At 37.8% G+C, this 24,774-nt stretch overlaps 5 protein-coding genes across 6 annotated transcripts; 2 read left to right on the forward strand and 3 right to left on the reverse strand.

The window, feature by feature from the left end:
• Positions 1-116: 116 nt before the first annotated feature.
• On the reverse strand, positions 117-1,835 carry LOC109021892 (cytochrome P450 94B3). Its single transcript, XM_019004628.2, has one exon. It carries the CDS (start codon positions 1,765-1,767, stop codon positions 274-276), a length of 1,494 nt encoding a protein of 497 aa, XP_018860173.1. The 5' UTR covers positions 1,768-1,835; the 3' UTR covers positions 117-273.
• A 3,456-nt stretch (positions 1,836-5,291) lies between these two features.
• On the reverse strand, positions 5,292-11,074 carry LOC109021880 (sulfite oxidase). Its single transcript, XM_019004608.2, has 12 exons — positions 10,743-11,074; positions 10,233-10,348; positions 10,068-10,130; positions 9,898-9,934; positions 9,670-9,751; positions 8,850-8,968; positions 8,607-8,702; positions 7,953-8,063; positions 7,761-7,862; positions 7,455-7,502; positions 5,893-6,108; positions 5,292-5,618 (listed from the first exon to the last, which is right to left on the reverse strand). The coding sequence occupies exons 1-12, from the start codon at positions 10,815-10,817 to the stop codon at positions 5,502-5,504; spliced, it is 1,182 nt and encodes a 393-aa protein (XP_018860153.1). The 5' UTR covers positions 10,818-11,074; the 3' UTR covers positions 5,292-5,501.
• A 995-nt stretch (positions 11,075-12,069) lies between these two features.
• LOC109021879 (pentatricopeptide repeat-containing protein At5g56310-like) lies at positions 12,070-14,194 on the forward strand. The gene has a single exon (XM_019004607.2). It carries the CDS (start codon positions 12,129-12,131, stop codon positions 13,629-13,631), a length of 1,503 nt encoding a protein of 500 aa, XP_018860152.2. The 5' UTR covers positions 12,070-12,128; the 3' UTR covers positions 13,632-14,194.
• Positions 14,195-15,140: 946 nt separating this feature from the next.
• On the forward strand, positions 15,141-16,924 carry LOC109021882. Its single transcript, XM_019004610.2, has 3 exons — positions 15,141-15,270; positions 15,378-15,902; positions 16,249-16,924. Exons 1-3 carry the CDS (start codon positions 15,177-15,179, stop codon positions 16,827-16,829), a joined length of 1,200 nt encoding a protein of 399 aa, XP_018860155.1. The 5' UTR covers positions 15,141-15,176; the 3' UTR covers positions 16,830-16,924.
• A 50-nt stretch (positions 16,925-16,974) lies between these two features.
• On the reverse strand, positions 16,975-24,628 carry LOC109021883 (protease HtpX homolog). Of its 2 annotated transcripts, none has more exons than XM_019004611.2 (9): positions 24,300-24,625; positions 24,040-24,097; positions 23,781-23,848; positions 22,499-22,678; positions 22,179-22,275; positions 18,048-18,157; positions 17,815-17,948; positions 17,554-17,732; positions 16,975-17,330 (listed from the first exon to the last, which is right to left on the reverse strand). In XM_019004611.2, exons 1-8 carry the CDS (start codon positions 24,522-24,524, stop codon positions 17,597-17,599), a joined length of 1,008 nt encoding a protein of 335 aa, XP_018860156.2. In that variant the 5' UTR covers positions 24,525-24,625; the 3' UTR covers positions 16,975-17,330; positions 17,554-17,596. The 2 variants fall into 2 exon arrangements, with proteins under 2 accessions (XP_018860156.2, XP_018860158.2); XM_019004613.2 differs by having other exon boundaries at positions 16,992-17,385; positions 24,300-24,628.
• Positions 24,629-24,774: the final 146 nt, after the last annotated feature.

The following is a 24,774-nucleotide window of genomic DNA, read 5'->3' on the forward strand; positions in this document are numbered from 1 at the left end:
GCACACGTTCTCCAATGGAATGGGCACGTGGTTTTGGATTATATTGAATAACCATAACCACGATTGACGATGATGATAACCATACCTTGCGTTGCTGCTTATGGTTTATACAAAGATTACTTTATGATAGTTTTGTATATCTTCAACACCCGTGTATTTATAATACAAATGAGGCAGAGTGGCATGTTACACTTACACCTCCAACAAATCAGAATTATAATAACCACTGACTATTACTATTTTATTCGATTTATTTTCCTGAGTTTCTTAAGCCTACCTCAGCGTGCCCCTCTTGCGAACCAAAACCTTTAACCCGCCAGCCATGTGAGCTGTCAGGAGTGGTACAAAGACCGGCCTGTCTGAACTGACGGGTCTAATTTCGAACCGCCTAAGAATGGAAGCCACAACGTACTTCATCTGAATGAAAGCCATCTCCTTCCCGAGACACACCCTTGGACCGGCCTGAAAAATTGGAAACTTGTAGGGGCACACCTTCTTCAGTGCCCCTCTCTCCTTGTCCGGTTCGATAAACCACCTATCCGGTTTGAATTCGAACTGGTCCTTCCCCCACAGTGCTTCCATTCTTCCCATACCGTAAGGGAAGTAAGTCAACCTATCTCCTGCACTGATAGGAGTACCATCGGGCAACAAGTCGTTGACAATAGCATGCTTGGAGTCCCAGGCCACCGGTGGGTAGAGCCTCATGGACTCGCAAAGACATGCCTTCAACAACACCAACTCCTTCAATGATTCATAATCCAGCACATCCTCCCTCACATACTCTATTTCCTTCAATAGTTCTTGCTCTGTATCTGGATGGCAGGAAAGCAACCAGAAGAGCCATGTCATGGCTGCTGAAGTTGTGTCCCTCCCTGCCATGATGAAGCTTATCACCATATCTCTTATAACCTCATCTTCATGGCCTGCTGATATGAACCGAGATAGGAGATCATCTTCGCTGTGAACCTCACCTTGATTAATCTTTTTCTTCCTATTTTGAATTATACCAGTCACGTAGGCATGGACTTCTTTGACAGCATCCTTTAGCCTTCGCTCAGATCCTACTCCAAGCCATCTTTTAATCTTCCAAACAATGAAAAGAGGCGCAGCTCCACGCCTTGCACATACCTCTGACGCCATGTCAAAAGCCCTTGCTAGTGGTGGAATGGGTAGGGAAGGATCTAAGCAAAAACGATCTATTCCCAAGGAAACTTTGCAAACCATATTGAAGGCAAGTCGCCTCAGCAACTCTTGCAAGTCGACCACTTCATTTGCGGAGGCCAGCGACTCTAGCATGGGCAACAACTGGTGTTCCACTTCTTCCTCCAAGGCATTCATGAAAAATTCTCGCAGGGACTTGGCGCTGAACTCATGGCTGGCCAACTTCCGCTGGCTGTTCCAAAGTTCTCCGTCCACATTGAATATTCCACAGCCAAGAAAGTCCCCAAGGATTTCGGTGAATGGCTTGCCTTTGGGGAAGTTGTTAAAGTTTGTCTTGAGCATGTACTCTACATTCTCTGGATTTGCCGTGACTATGGTCCGTGGTGCACCAAAGCGGTGCACCACAATTGTGTTGGTTGCTGACTCCGTGAGTAACTCGGTATACCAGTCTAAGAGGTGATTGCGGTGCTCGTAGAAGGAAATCAAGCACCCAATGATAGGATAGTTTGGCGGGCCATGGCCTGAAAATTTTCGAATTCGCCGGAGGTCACGTAAAATAACGTGAAACAAGTAGAGAAGAATTGGGAACAATAAGAAGAGTGCCATGTTAGCAAGGAGATAGTAGAACACAAGGGTGTAAATGGTGTCAATTTATGCTTTTGAACTTTGTAAGCGAGCGAGCGAGCGAGCGAGCCAGCCTTTAGTAAGCCTAAAATTAAGCTACTGTGGGAATGTGAAAGCTGAATACTTATAGTTACCCAAGGATTAGCTTATATTTATGTTAATATTATATTCACAACGTATTGTTTTATGTGACTCCATAATTAAATATTAATTAAAAAAAACGAAAACTGTGGGTGTTCGTTGATATTGGGTAGTTTAGTTATCCAAAGTAACTAGAATAATAATGATATGCGCAGTTGATACCATTCGGTGCTAACTGCTTATATATATATATATATATAGTCCAATTATGAAAAGAACGTGCTATCCTTAGACTCTACCATCTCCATGTGATTTTTCCCATTTTTATTTTGGTTTTCCCTCGTCAAAAGTGTGTTCTAGAAAATGCTGTCTTGACTTTTTTTTCTTTTTTCTTTTTTCCTTTTTTTTAACTTCTAAAATCATATTCTTCAAAATATACTTATTTAATTTGGGCATTTGAAAGCACGTGTGGAGTTGAATCTTGGGGCAGTTAGCAAGGACATCCCCCCCACCCAAAAAAAAAAAACTACACTTTGGGAGGCTCTTTGTTACGCGAGTGGTTGATTTCTTTCGCTACTGGCATATTATTGACGAGTAATGCTACATAAAAATTTTAAATAGAAAAATTATATATAAATCTTTTATAAAGTAGTGGATTTTATTAATAAAAAATTATTTTTTTAAGGTATGAAACATTTTTTTTAATAAGAAACTGTACAAATTATTTCTCACTATTGATTGAACAACGATAAATTTTTTGAGATGGTCGTATTGAAGGACCCATATAATAACAATATCCTTAGAAAAGAGAATATATTTGCAGTTTCAAGATACATAAGGTCTGGACACTTAATTTAAAAAAAAAAATAGTAAATTTAATATCTAGATAAAAAAATTATTTTTTTAATAATAAACTATATTTAAAAAGAAAAACAAAAAAGGAGTGTACAATCTAATAATCTATATCTGGCATACTCATTCTATCTAAAAAATATTTTAGAACATATTTTTACCTTATTCAGGAATGACTATTATACATGAAAATATCAGGTCTTAAAAATCTGTACCCTTGTGTAATGGGAATATAATCATATACTCCCCTACTCCAGTTTTAGTCCTTAAATAGTTTTAAGAAATGAGAGAGATAATTATAATCGTGAGTGTACAAATGTAATATAATAATTTTAAAAAAAATAATTTTTATATAATAAATTATATTATTTTTTAAAATAATTAAATATTATTTATACATTCCACGACTATTTTACTTTTAAAGAAAAAAAATTTTAAGTGGTGTCGAATCACATGTCTCCCTCCTTACAGTTGAGCATGTGATGAAAATTGTCTCATTAAATTTAAAAGAGTAGCGGACCCTACTGCCCACAGGACTCCACCCATACCAACAACTTGACCTATCTCTCTCTAAAGCAACTTTTTTTCGAGTCATAATTTCCTCTTTCTCTTGATAGCTCTTCGCAATGCACGAAACTATAAAACCATACAGAGGGGGACAAAAAAATAAAAATACTATAAAAATATTTTATAAAACTAAATATATAAATTAATAAAGTGGGACTTTATATGATATGTTATAATATAATTTTTTTTTTAATATATAATATAAAATCAAAATATCATATTGATTTATAAATTTATAAATTTATTTTTATAAAAAACATTTGTGTTGCTAGTACATCTAATACAAATATCTTTAAACAACAGCTGACAGCTAATGATGCCTATCAGCCTGTCCTATGGGCCCTCTGAAAATTAATTGTATAGGCCTTGAAATAAATTCAGATCTTTTTATTATTATTATTATTATTATTATTATCTAAAAGCATTGATATTAGTTCTATTAAAAGTTTAATTAAATGTAAAATATGATAAATTTTATTAAAAGAGAACTATATTAGATTAATCAAAGAAATAAGTGTGAAATTTTAAGCTACAATAAATAGATATATTTTTTCAAATTTAAAGAGCTACTGTTCACTCATCAAATCTATTTTTTATTCATTTTTAATCTCCAATGATTTTTTCTATTCACGTTTAATCTTCAACCATCTTATAATAATAATAATGTAAGAATCAAATTAAATTATTAATTAATATATGATTAGTGTAATTATAAAATATTAAAAAAATAATATTATATTATTATTTTAATGAATCTAATAGCTAATCCAATGTGAAGTTATGTATAAGAAAGTTTTAGATATATGAAAAATATATAATTTTCATGAAAATTTAAAAAAATAATATTCCAATGTGTCCTACTCCCAAACACAAAACCTGACCTCCTTCCAAGTATTAAAAGAAAGGAAAAATATGGGAATGGACCATTTGTATATACTGGACTACTGTGTAATTAAGGTTTAGAATATCTCAGCTATTTTTAGAATAATTTTTTATAATTTTTTATTACTATTAACTACTATTTAATATTTTATCATTATTTTTTTATTACTATTCACATAATACCTGAAAATTCGTCACTATCCAAACGAGCCTTAAAAGTTACTTTTTCAGAATAGAGGTCTGAAATCAAATGTGAATGATTGGAACGGAGTGACAACAATGTAGAACTTAAAAAACTACTTAAATGAGAACTCAAACTACTTAGCTGATGGGAGCAACGTAGGAAGAATGATACCCACACAACATTAACAAAAATCAAGGGGGTCCGACATAGCTATCACCAGTACTGTTGTCAAGCATAGGGCAAATCATGGAGTCGTTTATTGGGTAATTTCTCAGCATGATCAATGCGATGCTAACGTAGAGGCAGACAAGCATAGGTGCTTTGAAAGTACGGTGGGAAAGTGACATGCATGGGAATAATTCATCTAGTGGGTCTTGAGTGTGAAAAAATTGTATCAAGTTGGAGAAAAATATTGTTAACCACAACAATTGATTACGGGAGACAAATAGAGATAACGTTGTCATTTGAATCTAGAAACCACTGTCTTCTTGTTCACACACCAAGTCAAGACCAAATCTAATAGAATACATAATCATCATTCGGAAAACGTTGAATAAAAAGGCATTCTGCTTCTTTGAAAAAAAGAAAGAAAGATAGATTAGATCAACCATAAAAATAAAAAGGAAAAAGAAATCAACATAATTGAGCGATAATTATCCCTAAATCAACCAGCTAATTGGTCAGTAAGAGTGTGAATTATTGGTGGATATAACACGTCGTTTTGGCTCATGATCGTTGAAAACAAACATGTAAAATGGGTAAGGCTTAGGGTGAAATCCATGTCAAGAAGCCCGACTTAGAGATCAGTCTTTAACATGAAAATGACCTTACTTATCAGACACAAGACTAGGACCCAGTTTGATAGATCGTGTAATAAATTATAAGCCAGCCCTTTGGGCCCGTAAAAGTTATGGCTGCCGGCAGATAAAAGCGAGACTGATGAGAGTTATGCACTGCCACATGCACACCAAAAGGATCAACTATCAAGCAAAAATAGCGTCGACACTCTCAGATTATTATTATAATTTTTGGACGTAGAAGAGGAAGGAAAACAAAGCAAGTCAACTTAACCAGGAGAAAGACTGGAGAGAGGAAATCTTATTCTTTTGTCCAGTCAGAATAGTGATTCAAACGTGGTTTGGACTTTGCACTACATATTTGAGTGCCCAACTCCAACTTTAACTCGATGCCATGATGTGTTCAGTATCCCTCTCAAGTTCCAAATGTCTTCCACCTTTTCAGGTTGGACATTTGCAGCTATGTCCACCTGCCAAGCAATGAAAGGAGATTCGTGGTCAAGCGCAAAGCAGGAGCCAAATGTGTATAGGATTGCTCATCACCTTCGTGGTGAGGAGGATGAGGGTAAGTTTCAAAGTTTATACACCCATTTTATGTCAACTTACTGAAAAATCTTACTGGGTCAACAGAATATGCAATTATCATCACCCCCTTTGATGAGGGCTTCTTCAGTGGAATGCATCTTAACATATAGAACCGATTTATAGGACTTACTAATATTATTCTCAGAAGAAGAAAATTACCGCTTTCGCAATGATCTCTGTGCTGTGCGCAACATCAACTGTGACCTCAAAAAACACCCATGCCCACTTGTCACTGCTTGGATCATCCGCAATGTATGGGATGCCAGTCTTCTGGTATCTGAAGGCTTCCATCCAGGTTTTTCCACCATCAACAGACACATCTACTCTCTCAATGCCACGGCCACCTCCTGCTACTGCATATCCACCAACTTTTACCTGCAAAATACATATGTTATCAGAGGACCCAAGTCATTTGACTGACAGACTTATTATGTTTTTTTGATAACTAACAGACTTATTATGTAAATGAGTCTAACTCCAACATCCACCTCGTGCACGGATAGAGTAAACCAAATCTGACATCAAGATATACCATCAGGAACTACAACAGAAATGTTCCCCTTCTTTCCATACGGCAAAGAAGATCTCCCCAATACCTACATATATAACTAGAATGGAGGGGAGGGGTATAGGTCTCAATCACGTGGTTGGGGTGCAACGGGGTATTGATCTGGAGCTACTGCATGTGCGACTGGTCACCTGGGTATAGAAGCTATGGATCTACTGTCTATGGATCACTGGCTAAGGCTGGCTTAGATGGACTTGATTTAGACGGCTTAATCTGCATAATATACTGAATCCACTTAAGCTCAGTTTACTAAGTCAGCTGCCTATACCCCTGTTCCTTTCCCCAGAATAAAGTTTCTTCCCCCTTGAGCAAGGGGCGAAGAAAATAGTAGCTTTGCTTGTTGTGCTCCCTTCTTTTGGCATTTCCATGTTTTTTGGCTGCTGGAATGTGAGGGGGTCGGTAGACCCTATGAAACAAAGGGAAGTTAGACATTGGATAAGAGAGCACAAGCTTGTTTTTTGTGGTCTTGTAGAGACCAAAGTCAAAATAGCAAATAAGGAGATTGTGTTGCAGAATATTTCGAGGGGATGAGAAGCCTTTTGTAACTATAATAGTTCTTCCCATGGAAGGATTTGGATCTGCTGGGATACGGGTTTTGTCTCAAGTCTCTATAATTGTGGAGAATGACCAGGCTGTTCAGTGCAGAGTTCAAGAGATTGGGAATTCTTTGAGCTGTTTTGTTTCTGTTATATATGGTGACAATTGTCATGGCAGGAGAGAGAGCGTATGGGCGGATTTGCTTTCTAGAGAAGTTCCAATCAAATTTTAAAATCTGCCGCTAAAAGATTATGGATGGGTAAAGAAGAGTTGTACAGCCCTACTTAGTTGAAAGGAACCATACATCGTTATCATCACCTCATAATAAAACAGAAGAACAGGGGAATAGTACCTCGAAATCATTTTGAATGTTTCAATCTTCATAGACATTTATAAAGCTAATAAAACACAATTTAATAATCTATGCTTAATGACAAGTTGAGCAGAAATCTTAATATGCATGACCCAGGAGAGTGGATGAAATGGGCTAGGAATGCTACAAATAAGATGTTTCTTTTTTTTTTGCATGTCATAAAAAAAAAAAAATCAGATGTTTCTGCATGTCATAATAGAAAATAATCAATAAATTTTATATGTCAGCATGACAAGAACTAACCTTTCCAGGCTTTATTGCATGCACATCCTCTAAAGAACATATTGCACTCTGTCAATCAGCAAATTTACAAGTGTCAGTAGGCATCATTGTGCACACTTAAATGAGACAAAGGGAAAGAAAAGCTATATCTTCCTTCTATCTGATTATCATTGTGCACACTTGTATGTTACAGTAAGTCAATATTCAATTTGAAAAATAAAATTTGCAAAATTACACTTAAGAAATCAAAGTAATGCTTCTCTAATTTATAACATAGTGTTTTAGTGCTAAGTAATGTAGAAAAAGGGCGCCACATTATGATATAACCTGAACAGGGAAATCCATTTGCGGTTTCCTGGTTGACCAATTAATTTTGTCCCAATCTACTGAAGGTGGAAACATTTTGTAGTCTTTTTGCATAAAGAAGCCCTGCAAAGTGTGTAAACTCAGTCATTCCTTCACACATTGAAGGAGAACTTACAATAAAACTCAAAGCAAATACCAAAAAGTACTTCCAACCTGGCATTCTTCAGCAATTAGATTAATAGAATCGAGCCATTTAACAGAACGGGCGCCAATAACACCCGGGACAACCACACGTAATGGATACCCATGATCCCTGTTAAGAGACTTTGGCACGATAACAAGAAAGTAAACTCACGTGCGAACGAAAAATTAATACATTATATTCCAAAAATCTAAAGTTACTGGAAGAAATACAGGCAAAAAGAAACAAATGATGTTAAAAAATGTAATACAGACAGAAGCATATGAATCTCAATAACTTGACATAGATCCATTGTCACACATACTTTTACAAGATATATAGGGAAATCTATTCAGATCCATCCTTCAGTTAGATCCCATTTATCGTTGAGTAATAGTATAAATATATAAGTGATTGACTGGTTAAACTTGAAGGCACTAACAGACAAAAAATACATGGAAATTAGTCTTGAGCTCAAAAAAACAGATTTTTCTGCACTGAGAATCTGAGGAAAGCATAAATAAAAATATATATAAATCTATTAAAAATCAAACAATAAAATGGAGGCGACAACCCACGAACATCCAATTAGTTTAATACAAAGCAAGGCTGACTAATATAGAAAGGCTGCAAAGTTTACAAATCGATAAGCACAAAAATTACTTCCTCAAGGAAAATTCACTTACCTCTCCATTCATCTCATACGCAAGTAAAACATCTGCTAGAGGGTTTGTGGCCTGACTTAGTGGAATTGATGCCTTGTAGGGGCCTCCATTTTCTTCCTAATGTTTTCCAATGTCCACAAGCATTACATCAGTTAAATATCCCTCATAATATTTAATATGTCAAATTTCCCCATTAAACATCAAAGTATATCAAAACAACAACAGAAAAAAGCTTGATATTATCTAAAAAGCCAAGTTTGTTACCTTACACTTGTCAATGCTTACAAATTCAACATGTTTCCCACCTGATTGAGTGGTACTTGACAACTTAGGTATTCCAACAAGTTCAAGAACATCAGCCAACTTGGCCCCACCCCAGACAGCTGAAAGGGACTTCAAAGAATAAGAAGTTATACTTAAAGAGCAAAAAATTCTCTAACAGTGACTAAGAATATAATATATATATATATTGATAGGTAAAGTGGCTGTTGAATATTTAAATATGAAAATTCAGACATTTTATATATGAAAGACACTCTAAAGTACTTTTGATACCTTGAACTCATCTGTGTACGAGCAATATACTAGACCTACGAATTATATGTTTCCGCCTGCCAGACTGATTACAAAACTTTAAAGCGAAAGCCTTAAAAAAAAAACCATGTTTCCACCTGCCAGACTGAAACCTGCATCCATCTCAACTCTTCCTATGTCCCAATGAAAATTTTATATATCGCCAGGCATGAATATACCATATTACTTTGATTGTATCCCTGAGGCTAAAATGCAAAATCTTGTTTCAGCACAGTTCCAACTAAAAATTTGTCCTTGTCAAGATTCTTAACTCTAGCATGTTGTCAATTTTAGCCATTCTGCAGCATCACCCCATCCTCTTTTATGCCAAAGAAACCCTGAAAAGACTCTTTTACTCTAGCATATTGTTCTGGACCCCTGGTTGAACATCTTTAGGATTAATTCTGTCTTTTTAGTGTGTGATGGGAAGGGGTAAGAGGCTTCACACAATTGCAACCTCACATACACCTATATCAAAAGAAACAGTGGATCCACAATGGTGAATACAAACCGTTTCCTAAAGCAGAAACATCCCAGCCAACTCCCCTAACTTTTCTGGTTTTGCTCATAGCAGTCCTTCTATTACCTGCGCACTGTGTCACCCATATAAGCCAGATCAATGAGTTAATAGAATAGTCAAGAACATAGCAAAGTCCCTCAATGCTACAACTTGGGGCAAAAGGTTCCATTCTGACTCAAACACAAGAAAAACCAACGGCATGTGTACAACAGTCAATACCTGTAAAGTGGCAGCGACATTATACTTTGGAAGCATCCTGTTACATATAGTAAAGTAAATTACTTGCTCAAGTATCATTCTGATGTATGCTAACATATATATTCATACGACCAGCTTTCTATTACAAAATGCTGAAACATCAAAGTGTAATTTGCCATCCCAGCACTCACCTGATATCTTTCATAAACAGCTCGTTGGGGTTTTCAATCAACCCAGATATAGAGACACAATATCTGCTTTGCAAAACAGGTTCTCGAATCAGTTAAAATTGCTTCACATCAAACAATTCGACCATCTTATATCTTGAGAGAATAAACCAGGACAAGAAATGTGACCTTTCTAAGTCATCAACGATGGGGATTGGGCCATGATTTCTCTTGTAGAACAAATCCGCAGGAGTCACATAAGAGGAAATCAAGGCCGAACGAGGTGGCTCAGCATTGAAGGGTTCCTGTACCAGAAGCATTAGTACCAAAAACTCATTGGCAACAAAGTTCCACCGATTTCCGTACGACAAATTCTAATCATAACCACTATTCACTCCCACACCCCACACCTACGATTTTTTTTTTGTTTTCCATAGACGTGATAGTGAACGGTGGCTGATGAGAATTTTTTTCTTCTCCTCGTATTACCGTCCCATAGGACCAACGAAAAAACTTTCCATATTCCAACGTTTTTCATAAAATGATAGAGGAGATATTTAGATTTGCAATAAATCACATGAAGAACCCCAGATGGACAGTGTGAATGTTTATGCAGTTTCGAAAATTATTATATTATTCCAAACTGAAAAATCCAAACTTCAAACGGAAAGGGAAAGATAAACGGATTGTCTTGCTTGCCTTGGAGTTGATTTTAAGGCAAGGGTGGCGAGGTGGTTCTTTCGAGTAATCGGAGGGCCCTTTCACTCCCGGCATTTTATTAGTTCCTCCTTCCTTGGAATCCTCAAAAGATCTGGTTCTTTTCTTCTCTGCACAGAGAGAGAGAGAGAGAGGGGGGGGGAGGGAAACGCGCAGAGGAGTACAGGACTCACAACCAGGACCGAGATAATCCACGGCTATAAATCTGCGAAGTGGGTTCTTTATTCGTTTGCAATGGATCCTGCGGCCGATTGAGTGGCCTGTGAGCTGTTTTGTCACTTCCGGTTATTCCGAGTGGTTGGAATGTTCGGATCGTCGTGTCCGTTTTGGTCTCATCGAAGGACTACTAGCTGACATTGACACGCTACAAAATCATCCAAGCCGTTCGTTTTCCCCTAAAATTAATTCATGTTGTTTTAACATAATGCTTTCTTTTTCTTTTTTAATGTTCATTAATTTTGTTTTACTTTTATGCTTATAAAAGTTCACATTTTCCATATTTACTTTTTTTTTTCTTAATAAAATTAGTATTACAAGTATACCAACTATTGCAAAAGTTGAGAGAAAGAAAATGTAGTAAAAGTTAATAGATATTAATTGAGAAAATGTGTTACATCTATCTAAGTGCTAAAGAGCATGAAATAGTAAAAGATAAACGAGGTGAGAGAAATCAACAAATGGCTAATATAGACGATAAAATATAACAATCTTTGTTTTTCCTTATTTGTATTTTGACCCTTTTCCTTATCCACATGGCATTTATGCGACATGTATGACAATAGTTTTGAAAATAAAGTGAAATAATGTTGTTCTAGGATATATTCTTTTCTATGCACTACCATTTGAAAAAATAAATAAATAAATTGGAGTAAGATTGGGATGTCTTATACGAGTCTTCTCTCATACATTATTAAACATTTTAAAATCTATTTTAGCCGTCAATATCTCACACTTTAATTTGAGAATTTAGAATTTTGAGAAATACTTTAGATTGATTGATTTAGGACTAGTTTGGATAGTGAGATGAAATGATTTTAAATAAATTGAATAAAATATTATTTTTTAATATTTTGAGATTTAAAAAAGTTGAATTGTTTATTATATTTTGTATAAAAATTTAAAAAAATTGTAATGATAAAATGAGTTGAGAGTGTTTTTATTTTTAAATAAGAAATAATTTTAAGGAAGGAGTATGTTTGAACTTAAATAAATACTCAACAATGTTTAGTAGATAGATATATAGTTTGATGTGGTCATTTAATGACTCTTATCACAAGTAATTTAACGTGCGATAAAATAGAAGCACAAACTCGTCCTATTCCTTGTTTTCATCGCTTTCAAGTCTCAAGACACCAGACCAGCCTCCGCATGTTCCCGCCAAAACCACCGTTCTTCACTAAACACATGGGCCTACGCTCTGTTCCTCTTCCACCACCAATATCAAAGACTCCTCACCTTTCTGTCCTGGCGGACAATTGCAACTCAATGCGCCAACTCAAACAGGTCCATGCCCAAATGATCGTCTCCGCTCGCATCCACGACACATTCGCAGCCAGCCGATTACTCTCCTTCTGCGCTCTATCCGACTCCGGAGATTTCGGGTATGCTATAAGGATATTCGAAAACTCGCAGGCCCCGAATGGGTTCATGTGGAATACGCTGATCAGAGGTCATGCTAGTGGCTCGAATCCTTGTGAGGCTGTGTTTCTTTACGTAAAGATGAGGAGGCTTGGTGTAGTACCGGGTAAGCACACGTTCCCGTTTCTTCTCAAAGCTTGTTCCAGGATTTTCTCGCTTGGATTGTGCAAACAGGTTCATACCCAAGTTGTGAAATCTGGTTTAGACTTGGATTTATATGTGGTGAATGGGTTGGTCAGGGCGTACTCTGTTTCGAGTAGTTTGGGTGATGCCCGGCTGTTGTTTGCGGAATCTCCTGATAGGAATTTGAGTATTTGGACGACAATGATTTGTGGTTATGCCCAGAACTTTTGTTCAAACGAGGCGTTGGTGCTTTTTGATCAAATGGTTGTTGAGGGTTTTGAACCGAACAGTGTGACTCTGGCCTCTGTGTTGTCTGCTTGTGCTCAATCCGGTTGTTTAGAATTGGGAGAAAGAATTCATGCATTTATAAAGGAGAAGGGGATTGAGGTGGGAGTGATTCTTAGCACGGCATTGCTGCACATGTATGCAAAGAATGGAGCAATTTCAGCAGCTCGGGATTTGTTTGATAGCATGTGTGAGAAGAATGTTGCAACTTGGAATGCAATGATTTGTGGACTGGCAAGTCATGGACATGCTGAAGAAGCGCTTAGCCTCTTTTGGAAACTAGAGAAGGAGAAGGTTGTGCCAAATGATATAACTTTCGTAGGGGTTCTATCTGCCTGTTGCCATGCTGGCTTGATTGATATTGGACATGAGATCTTTCTTTCAATGAAAAGGGTGTATGGCATTGAGCCAAAGATCGAACATTATGGGTGCATGGTGGATCTTCTTGGGAAAGGTGGGAAGCTGACAGAGGCAGAGAAGTTGATAAAAGAAATGGTTTGGAAGCCTGATGTGGTGATTTTGGGAGCTTTGTTGGCTGCCTGTAACATTCATGGAAATACTGAGGTTGCTGAAAGAGTGGTAAAAGAAATTATTGTTTTGGAACCTCACAATCAGGGGGTTTATGTTGTTTTATCTAATATGTATGCGGAGGCTGGACAGTGGGAGGATGTTCTGAGACTGAGAAAGGTGATGAAAGAAGGGAGCATAAAGAAAACGCCTGGGTGGAGCCTGGTGGATGGTGATGCTACTGTATATAAATATCCATCAGAAGAAACCAATTTGGCAGACGGACACTTGGAAAAAGAAAAAGAACGTGTAATATGATCCCAATGCGTTTTGACTTGCATTCTGATCCTGTTGGAGTTAGAGGAAACACTAAGTGTGCTTGGGTGTCGATAGACACGGACTCTAGACCGCCCTACACACGTCCTCCCACTAACTTTCAAGGCCTTGGTGTCACCATACCACTCATCAAGGACGCCAACTCATCGGCCGTATGGTGCCTCCTGTAACAACTCGTACTCACCTCCAGAGCTTCAAACCTCATTCGTTCATTCTTTTGCGTGTACTGGATGTTGATCATGTACCCCTTTTCCATGCATGCGGAAGAAAAGATCTCTTTGACAGTCTCAACACGAATAACTCAAATGCACATCCTAGTGTTGTCGTGTCCTTGAACAGACAATAGCATCTTCATTCTTCAAGGCGGCTTCTTTTTCGACTTAAAAATATGAGAACAAAACCATTATATTCTAATTTCTGGTCTATTTCTGTTCTATGCACAAGTTTGTTTTGTAGCGTTTGTTCTGTTTTTCCATTCCATTCAGTATTGTTTAATTTTAGTTAACTTTATTGTGCCCATTAATAAATCCGCTTCCGTTTTTTGATATCCCTTCCCCATTTGGGTTTGCATTTGATGCGTTAATGGAGTATAAGAGAAGGCTTTAGTTGATATGATAGATATAGTTATGGATGTGGAATAAATTTTTTGAAAAATAATAAAATTAATCGTTATTAATAAATTAATTTTTCTTTATATAAATCTTATATTTACTCGTTTTTATTAAAAAAAATTGTATATTATTTATGCACACCTGACGAATATCATTTCTCGTACACTATCATTTCTCGGATATTGCAAATATAATTTGTTTTTTTAACTCAATTTCATCTTAATTTATTATTATAATTTTTTTAAATTTTAATATAAAATATAATAAATAATTTAATTTTTTAAAATTTTAAAATAATAATAATATTAAAAAATAATATTCTAATAATATTTTATCATCTCAATTCAACTCAATTTAACTTACTTCAATATCTAAACACACATTTAGTTGACATACTTACTGATTCAGGACAAAAGAACAGTTGTTACACGTCGGTTACACTCTTATCCATTCATGGACAGACTACATTTATAGCTCGTCTCATCAACCTTTTAACACAAGGGTTCACTCTGGAGCCTATCAGAAGTGTCAAGAAACTTCGTTTAGGCTTCGTTTAAAATTTAAATTCATCTCAATTTATTTTTATAATTTTTTTAAATTTTAATATAAAATATAATAAATAATTTAATTTTTTAAAATTTTAAAATAATAATAATAATAAATAATAATATTTTAATATATCAACTTAATACAATTAAACATCCAAACGCATCTTAAGATACGGGTGAGAACCTCTTACTATTGTTTGACCCATAACCCAGCATTGCTAATCAATCTCATGGCACGTTCTATGCATAGCAAATTCATAACACAGTCAATTTCAAGAAATTGTGACAAACAAAAAATAATTCCTTAAAAATATATAATATAGCATGCCAAGAATAAATATACAACTCAAGTTACTTCCATAAAGTCAATGTTATATGGTCCTTCTCTTCTTTCTGTACCAATGAAGACGCAGCCGGAAATCCTTTTTCTCACACTTTTGTTCTTGGGATTGGCCTCCGCAGGTAATATCAGCTATACAGATCAATCTTCAATTTGAAATAACTAATCATTGCAGAGAAAGGTATCCTTTTTATTTGGGTATAAGATAGTTTGTAATCTTCATTTACAGATCTTCTTCAGAATCCAGATTTTGAATCTCCGCCGGCAAACTTGCCTGAAAAGTTCACCTCCCCATTTGTCCTGTCGAGCCAAAATAACACTATTCCAGGTTGGACATTTGAAGGCACTGTTCTGTATGTAAAAGCTAGCCAAAACGTATCATTGCCAGGGAGTGGACATGCCATACAGTTGGGTCAAGATGGCAAAATCAACCAGACATTCATTGCTAATGGTGATATCATGGATTACGTGCTTACCTTCACCCTCGCCTCCGTTGGTCAGAATTGTTCAGCCAATACCGATATAGCATTAGCAGTATCGGCGCCAGACAGTAGCAGGGTGTTTTCTTTGAAGCAACTTCACGGGAAGGAAACATGGGAGAGCTATGGCCACTACTTGGGCAGTTGGGGCGACGGAGAGAATGTAAATCTTGTGTTTCAAAGCCAGACATCAGAATCGTATCCCAACTCCACATGTTGGCCTGTGATCGACACGATTCTTCTTAAGAGCGTGGGAACACTTCCCGAATCCAAAGGTAAGCAAGCACATTTCTAATCAATTTCAGTCAGAATTTCAATCTATAATTGTGGATAATGGGATTCCAATTATGGGAATAATAAGACTTAAAAGATTATGAAGACTTGTTCAGTTTTTCCTAACTAGTTTCAGACGGGAAATTCTAGTATTGTCTCTCTATGTTGCTAAGGATGCTGTGTTGGATTGTTCATCTCTTTACTCCAAAATACCTTTGAGTAGAATATATTGGCTTAAGTGGTTTTAGACTGTTCAATAAAATGCAATATGAGGATCATTCTCAACATGAAAAAATTTGCATTGCCACAAATGTAACATTCTTGTTTTCAATCTCTGGTTGGACACAGACAACCAATTGCCGAATGGAGGATTCGAAACTGGCCCTGATTTCCTGAGTAACTCTTCCGAGGGAGTTCTGCTTGATGAAAATCCTAGTCTGGTTCACTCCCCATTACGAGGATGGTCTGTGCTAGGAACTGTCAAATACATAGACTCCAAACACTTCTTTGTCCCACAAGGCAATGCTGCAGTGGAAATTGTCTCAGGAGTTTCAGCTGGCATAAAAACAGCAGCAACACTAAAAGAAGGTTCTACCTATAACTTGGAGTTCACATTGGGAGATGCCAATGACACTTGCGTGGGAGATTTCATAGTAGAGGCTCAAACAGGATCAACTGCCCAAAATTTCTCGTTGGCGAGCAGCGGGATCGGCTCAGCCAAGAATATCTCCGTGACGTTCAAGGCAGGTCCAAGTCCAACTGTAATCGGATTTCTCAGCTATACAACAACCCAGACAAAAGATGGTGAATTCTGTGGCCCCGTGGTTGATCATGTGGTTTTAGGTGCTTCTTATGGGCAGAAACTAGAGATGCAGTTGAAGGTTCTGATTTCATTATATATACTCGTAGCCATTTTACAAATCCCCTAGAGATGGTATCAAGCACTTGTTTCATGACCGTTGGGTTGCTAGTCATTATTTGGAAAATTGACTGATGAAATAATTAAGCACCATTTTGTCTTCCATGTTCAACCTTCAATTTCCGAGAAATGGGGGCATTATAGAAACTGCTAGATGAGGCATGAACAGAACAGCATACTCAGAAAATTAATTAAAGGATGTGTCACCTAACCGCTCTCTTTGGATCTTATCCAGCACGAGCATTAATGGTATTTCCCTCCCATTCAAACAGGACTATAACTTCTAGTATTTATGGAACTGTAAGGAAGACGCCCCCCGGGGGATGGGGGAGGAAAAAATATGTACATCTGAATTTACAACAGTAGTATGGTATATGGCAAAGCCTTCTCAAAACCAACGGTGTACTTCCATTCGTAGATTTGCAGCGATTTGATAAGCCAAGAATTTGCAGCCATAAATCCTCATGACAGCTGTCCGCCCTTTTTCTCTTTCTTTTTTCTCCTCTTAATGCTTTTGCAAATCAAGCAAGGAGGAGATACGTCAGTCAAGAGTATAATAAGCAAACCTGAACAAGCATCATGCAAGTACATAAAACAAGAAAGCAATCTACAGGGTCTGCATGCATGGGGTTAGGGAGTGTGTCATGTCATCAGCAATTATCACCTATGGGCCCTAGGTGCCATGAATACAATTATGCATTAAATTACTGTACGGAGTAGAGTCGAAGACTAACCATGTCACTATTTTGGATTTTGAACTCTTATCTCTGGGCAATGCTAAACATTTTGTACGGTATTGACCTGCATGGCACGTTTCAAGAGAGATCTGTAATATTGACTTCTTGACCATTCATCAATCTCGCGAGCACGTAGAACAGGTAGAGGATGTGAAAGTTGCCTTGTTTGAGCATTTCTGGATAGCATGAGTGGATTAGGCATCGATAAGGAAGAGATGAATAATAACCCACTTTATGTTTTCATGAATAGCTGCTCACCTTATGTACCATCCAACTGGGCTTGAAGAAGCTTTGTCATACGAGCGGGCTTGTTCCAAGAATGCATCCACATTCAGTTGATCAGCCATGGATGGGCATCCCCCAGCTAATTTCATAAGAACAGAGATGACCACCTCTTGTGGGAGTTGTCAAACAGAAATTGCATAATCAATCCAACTGCTATACAACAGATAATAAAGAATCAGAAGTTTGAAGCTTTCAATATCGTATACCTTAGGGTCTTGAGCAACAAGCAGGGCTGCACGATCACAAGTCAGCTCTGCTGCTCGGAGCCAGCGGAACAACTGTTCTTCTAAACTCTGAGCTATTAGTCCACCAAGACCTGCAAAAATCATAAACATTAAAAATATACATAATGCATATTGATACTTGATCTAGAAGCTGAGCATCATATTTAGTAACATAAAGCTATCAATCATCTTACTAATCCACATCCTAGATTTCTAGTCATGGACATGATTAAAGTGTCCCCTACATTTACATCTCTCATATAATGGAAAATAATGGGAAAAAAAACCAGATTCCATCAATCGGTAGCTACTACAAATGGTTGGGTACTTTCAAACTCAGGTATCGAGTAAAGACCGCTTCTTTACATGTCTGCATGCATGCACATGCACACATTGCTAGCACATACATAGGCACACAATATAACAGTTGTTTTCCTCTCATAGTCAAACAAGCAAATTCTCTATGTCAGCTTGTAATCTGCCATATAAAGGGACACATAAGGTGGGGGACCTCAAACCGAAATCCCAGAACTGGTTGAGAGCCAGATCCATTTGCCAAATTAACTATCACCCCCCTGAAGCACCCTTAGAGACAAGGGTGGTCCATCCCACGTAAGGGTTTACGGGCCAAATCTTGATAATAAAAGACAACTACTGTGGGACGAAATAGCTGGTATGTGTAGTTGGTGGGATATCCCGTGGTGTATTGGAGGCGATTTCAACGTCACGCGGTTTCCAAGTGAAAGATCAGGGGATTCCAACATGGGCCCAGCCATGGCGGATTTTTCAGCACTTATTTTTGAGTTGGAACTGGTTGATCTTCCTATGGCGGGAGGAGATTTCACTTGGTCTAACGGGAGGGCTTGGTCTAGGTTGGACAGGTTCTTTGTCTCTTCCTCTTGGGAGGTCCACTTCCCCAACCTTTGCCAAAAAAGACTTTCCAGACTTTGTTCCGATCACTTCCCCCTCTTACTAGATTGTGGGGTCTTCACGGGGGACGGAGATATTTTAAATTTGAGAACATGTGGTTAAAGGTTGATGGGTTCTCGGAGAAAGTTAGATCATGGTGGAACTCCTATCAACTCATGGGCACCCCTAGTTTCATTTTGGCTGGGAAAATAAAAGCTTTGAAAAAGGATCTAAGAAAATGGAATCTGGAAGTCTTTGGGAATATTAACGACCAGCGATCCACTCTTTCTCAAGAGCTGCAGCATTTTGATGTAAAAGAAGTGGGGGGGACTCTTTCGGAGGATGAAAAAGTAAGGAAAATGGTAGTGGTAGCTGAGCTGGAAAAAATCACCCTTATGGAGGAGATCTCTTGGAGACAAAAATCTCGAGCCCTTTGGTTGAAGGAAGGGGACAGATGTACAAAGTTTTTCCATAGAGTTGCTAATTCTCATCGTAGAAACAATGCTATTGAGGTCCTACATTCGGAAGGCAGGGTTTTGACTGATAGCGTTGAGATAAAAAATCACATTGTGCATTCTTATGACAAGCTTTTAACGGAGCAATATCAATGGATACCAAAGGTAAATGGACTAGATTTTGATTCAATGGATCAAGCAAGTGCAGCTTGGTTGGAGAGGTCCTTTGAGGAGGATGAGGTTCTAAGTGTGCTTAACGGGATGGCTAAAGATAAAGCGCCGGGCCCCGATGGCTTTACAATGGCTTTTTTCCAAACTTGTTGAAACATTATTAAAGATGATCTTATGAAAGTTTTTCTCGAATTTCACTCTTTCATGAAATTTGAGAGAAGCCTAAATGCCACTTTCATCGCCCTTATCCCGAAAAGGGCAAGGTCGGTGGAGGTACATGATTTCCGGCCCATAAGTTTGGTGAGCGGGGTTTACAAGATCATATCAAAAGTTCTTGCGAAGCGACTAAGTGAAGTTATGGGGAAGATCATCTCGAAGTCACAAAGTGCATTTGTTAAAGGAAGACAAATTTTAGACTCCGTTCTTACTGCTAATGAATGCTTGGAATCTAGAGTTAGAAGCGGCACCCCAGGTCTCTTGTGTAAATTGGACATGGAGAAAGCATTTGATCATGTCAATTGGGATTTCTTGTTGTACATTCTAGGCAGGCACGGTTTCGGGGAAAGATGGTGTCAGTGGATAAAACATTGTATCACAACCGTTAGTTTCTCCACTTTGATCAATGATACCCCCGAAGGTTTCTTTCGCAGCTCTAGGGGTTTGCGACAAGGGGACCCTCTATCTCCTTTGTTATTCATTATAGTGATGGATGTACTGAGTAGAATGTTGGAGGGGGTGGTGGATAGGGGTTTCATCTCGGGCTTCTCCGTGGGTAGTTCCTTGCATGAAAGCTTATCAGTCACACATCTCCTTTTCGCCGATGATACGTTGATTTTATGTGACTCAGACCCAGATCAGATTCGCTCCTTGAGAGCCCTCCTTCTGTGTTTTGAAGCTGTCTCAGGTCTTAAAGTGAACTTATCGAAGTCCAAGCTAGTTCCAGTTGGCTTGGTTAACAATCTAAGTGAAGTGGCTGCCATTTTGGGTTGCAAGGTGTTACTCTTGCCTATGAAGTATCTGGGACTTCCTTTGGGGGCCCCCCACAAATCTAAGGTAATGTGGGATGGGATTGTTGAGAGAATTGAATGTAAACTGCCAGGTTGGAAGAGAATTTACTTGTCTAAAGGTGGCCGAATCATGCTTATTAAGAGCACACTTTCTAATCTTCCAACATACTTTCTATATTTGTTCCCTTTACCTGCAGGGGTGGCAAATAGACTGGAAAAGATTTTCCGTGATTTCTTGTGGGGAGGGCTAGAAGATGAGAAAAAATTCAATTTGATTAGATGGGATAAAGTTTGCACCCCTTTGTCTTGCGGTGGTTTGGGGATTAGAAAACTGAGAATTTTCAACAAGGCTCTACTTGGAAAGTGGTTATGGCGGTATCATAAGGAAGGGGACACTCTTTGGAGAAGCATCATCGACATTAAATACGGGAGTATTTGGAGAGATTGGTGCTCTAATGCAGTAAGAGGGGCCTATGGGGTGGGTGTTTGGAAATTCATTCGAAATGGATGGGAAGACCTACTCGGTAATTTCAGATTTGAGGTGGGAAGGGGCACGCGCATAAGATTTTGGCATGATATCTGGTGTGGCGATGTGGCCTTGGAAAATGCTTTTCCCTCGCTTTATAGGATTGCGTCAAACAAGGATGCTTCGGTGGCTAATAATATGAGCATCTCCGCAAATTCTATTCATTGGTCAGTGAGTTTCTCTAGGGCTGTACAAGACTGGGAGTTAAATGACATTATTGATTTCTACAATGTTTTATACGCAATGAAAGTACAAGCAGGTAGGGAAGATGGACTAATATGGACACTCACTAGGAACAAGAAATTTTCAGTTCGCTCTTATTACAAGTTTTTGACGGCTCATCCCACCAATGCCTTTCCTTGGAAGAGCATTTGGAGGAGCAATGCACCCCTTAAAGTTGCCTTTTTTGGCTGGTTGGCATCCCATAGGAAGATATTGACTATAGATAAACTGAAAAAGCGAGGCCTTTACTTAACCGATTGGTGCTTTATGTGCAAACACAGCAGTGAATCAGCAGACCATTTACTTCTACATTGCGAAATAGTCAAGGCTTTATGGGATGACATTTTCACTAGGCTTGGTATTGCATGGGTGATGCCCAGGAGAGTCTTGGATTTATTGTCATGTTGGAGAGGGATTAGGGGCAACTGTCATATTGCAGCTGCTTGGAAGATGGTACCTCTATGTTTAATGTGGTGCACATGGAATGAAAGAAATGACCAATGTTTTGAAAATAAGGAACGCTCTCCGGATAGTTTTAGGGCCTTTTTTTTATCACACTTTGTTGCTTTGGGCTTCTTCTATTGTATTGAATGGGAGGAATTTTAATGACTTTTACGCTACTTTCCGTAGCGCGTAGTTTGTAATTAGGTTTTTCTTGTACACTTCCCGTGTACTTGGGCATTGCCTTTTTACGTGGATTAATATAACTTCTTACTTATCAAAAAAAAAATTAACTATCACAATAATTCTTATCATGATAAACAAAAATGTAAAATTATGGTAAATATTTTCCTGAACAGACCTTAATCACAAAATCACATACCAGGTACACTATAAGCCCCAAGGGTAAGAATATTTGCATATGTGAGCCATACACCATGGTCGCATTTCAGATGGCCCAATTCATGAGCCAAAACAGCCTATAAAGCAGCAGGTAGAAAGTTGTTAACATTTCATCATTGAAGATAGTAATTTCATTACAATTTAATAGGTAGACAATGATGTAGATAGACCAGAGCAGCCCAAAAGAATATTAACAAGATTATAAGCAGTCAATAAATATGCTGAAAAGGGAGCGGATTGCAATTGTGCAGTAAAAAAGAATCGCAAAGATTTTTGTAACCAGGAGATAAAATTAAAGACCTGCAATTCCTTCTTCGTCAGAAGCTCCACAAGGCTGGTATGAACAACAACAAAGGGCCTTTTACCGCCTATCGCTAAAGTATATGCATTTGGCACAGGGCTTTGTCGGACATACAGATCAGGAGCTTCTATGCTCAATATTTGAGCAGCCTCAACCATTAATTCATGAAGACCAGAAAGCTGATAAGAACATAATGCTATAAAAAACCATTAGATAAGTTGATAGCAGGAAAACAATTTCACATTCGAATATTTGTCTTTCGTTAAGGGATACAAATTTTTATGAATGAACATACCTAAAGCAACTATAATATATTTAAAATTTTTTTTTTTATAATAACTATAGTATATTTAAACACAATGAAATTGCACACCAAGCATTAATAAAAGCAGTGTGGGCTACAAGAGTTGCAGAAGATGTGAGATGCCCATTTTAAAAAAGGGCATGACATGGGCAATAATATGCAGTGAGCTGGAGACGCGTCCTGACTCCCCTTGGATAACAGGATGCCTGACAAGATTATTATTATTTTTTTCAACTCATATCCTATAAACATACTCATATCAGACAGAATCATAAAGAGCATTTGAATGTCATGAAAGAAAACTTTGATGGGAGCTTTTTTAGCACATTCAAGCAAATATGTTCATCAAACACATGATTTCAGACAAAAGTAACAGTAAACTTGCAAGAACTGAACTGAGTTTGGAGAGATTGAGAAAACTGATAGCTGGGAGAATGATTACATTAATTAAAAATGATGTATATCTGCAATTTATATATACACGAAGTTAGAATAAGGTTCCCGAAGAAAGAAGAACAAATCTGTTATAACTAATCTTCCATGTCAGCAAGACTGCCAGCTCATCATATCTAACTAGCTGAGACTTAAAAACTTCCACAAAGCAAACCCCATATTCTTACATGTAAAAGAGGGCACAAGCATCACAAGAAAGAGTATTCACTATTCCAATGCCACATTCAAGTAGAAAAAATATCTCCGATGTGGTATTCTCCAATAAATGAACTTGTCTCAGCATGCTAAAACAATCGTGTAAAAAACAATCCAGTTGAAACCCGCGATACATTTCCAAAGAGGTCCGGTTAAAGAAAATAACACGTGTATTCTATTATATTTTTTTGGATCGGTATACAAAATTTTATTGATCATAAAAAGAGGCAAAAGCCCAGGTATACAGGACACATACAGTACTCTATTATATAACATATGGACATCTTCCTCTACACCATGCTTCACTTTGGGTAAGTCTCACATGTTACCTGATTTTCAGAAACAAGAACTGATGTCCCTATGTTTTCCAGAACCATGACCTGCTCTGCAACAGTTCCTGCAGCAAACGGGGATGCATTGGTGTTGACATTAAATAGAACAAAAGTGTTGAAATTAAAACCCATATTGCCTATATTGTTTTTGACGCATAATCTCCTCAAATAACAAAGTCCTGCTTAGTGAGAACAATACAACTCCGAGTCTCCGACATGAAAACTACCACTTAGGATATGAAACATTGTTTATTACCTAGAAGAGCCTTTCCGAGTTCATTCAACCCTGGAATCGCCCTCAGGATCAACGTGTTCTGACAAGTCAATATAAACAGAAACAAAAAAGTTAAACAAAAACGTAGTCCCTTTCTTTCAAATATAACTTAATAAGCTAACAGAAAAGTAATCCCTTCGTTTGTTTGCTGAGGAACTCGGATCAGTTTCGATGTAAAGAAAGTTCAAGCTTGTCGAGAAACAAATAGAATAATATTTGCATAAACCTGGACCCGGTCGCACCTGTTTATCAAGAGGATGTCGGAAATCATCGGCGTCGAGATCGTGGAAGACAACCGAGGCAGCTCTACAGACAGAAACCCTAATTCTGCTATTCTTGCCCGACGTTTTGAATCCGAACGAGGACGAACCGAACCTCAGGCTATCGGAGGCGAGGAAGCTGAAACTGAGAGACTTGGGCTTTTGGATATGGGAGAAACAGAGAGAGGGGAGAGAAACGGAGGCCATGAAAGCGAGAAGCCAAGGGGAGAGAGAGAGAGAGAGAAGTTTGAAATTCTGTTGCAATGCATAGAAGAGAACAGTGTACGTGTGATGTTTGTACGAAAGCGTATGTCTGTTTGTGTCCACAGCCAATCTACTGGCAACGGCTTCGCGGCATTTCGTTTTCTATTGACTATCGTCTCCCGACTACGATTTTTTCCTCTTAATTTTCTTTTGGTGTGAAATGTGATTAAAAATATGAACAACTTGTCATTCT

This window comes from Juglans regia, chromosome 1 (assembly GCF_001411555.2).
Source record: "Juglans regia cultivar Chandler chromosome 1, Walnut 2.0, whole genome shotgun sequence".
NCBI classification, from domain to species: domain Eukaryota; kingdom Viridiplantae; phylum Streptophyta; class Magnoliopsida; order Fagales; family Juglandaceae; genus Juglans; species Juglans regia.

Excerpts from the sequence above, each read along its gene's own strand:
- LOC109021892 (XM_019004628.2), bottom strand. The coding sequence starts at position 1,767 with ATGGCACTCTTCTTATTGTTCCCAATTCTTCTCTACTTGTTTCACGTT.
- LOC109021880 (XM_019004608.2), bottom strand. The coding sequence starts at position 10,817 with ATGCCGGGAGTGAAAGGGCCCTCCGATTACTCGAAAGAACCACCTCGC. Across the intron at positions 8,064-8,606 it reads CGTATGAGATGAATGGAGAG|TCTCTTAACAGGGATCATGG; the intron begins GTAAGTGAATTT and ends ATCGTGCCAAAG. Across the intron at positions 6,109-7,454 it reads ATGCAATAAAGCCTGGAAAG|GTAAAAGTTGGTGGATATGC; the intron begins GTTAGTTCTTGT and ends TGTATTTTGCAG.
- LOC109021879 (XM_019004607.2), top strand. The coding sequence starts at position 12,129 with ATGTTCCCGCCAAAACCACCGTTCTTCACTAAACACATGGGCCTACGC.
- LOC109021882 (XM_019004610.2), top strand. The coding sequence starts at position 15,177 with ATGTTATATGGTCCTTCTCTTCTTTCTGTACCAATGAAGACGCAGCCG. Across the intron at positions 15,271-15,377 it reads CTTGGGATTGGCCTCCGCAG|ATCTTCTTCAGAATCCAGAT; the intron begins GTAATATCAGCT and ends CTTCATTTACAG. Across the intron at positions 15,903-16,248 it reads AACACTTCCCGAATCCAAAG|ACAACCAATTGCCGAATGGA; the intron begins GTAAGCAAGCAC and ends GGTTGGACACAG.
- LOC109021883 (XM_019004611.2), bottom strand. The coding sequence starts at position 24,524 with ATGGCCTCCGTTTCTCTCCCCTCTCTCTGTTTCTCCCATATCCAAAAG. Across the intron at positions 23,849-24,039 it reads ACTCGGAAAGGCTCTTCTAG|GAACTGTTGCAGAGCAGGTC; the intron begins GTAATAAACAAT and ends CGTTTGCTGCAG. Across the intron at positions 22,276-22,498 it reads TGACGAAGAAGGAATTGCAG|GCTGTTTTGGCTCATGAATT; the intron begins GTCTTTAATTTT and ends GCTGCTTTATAG.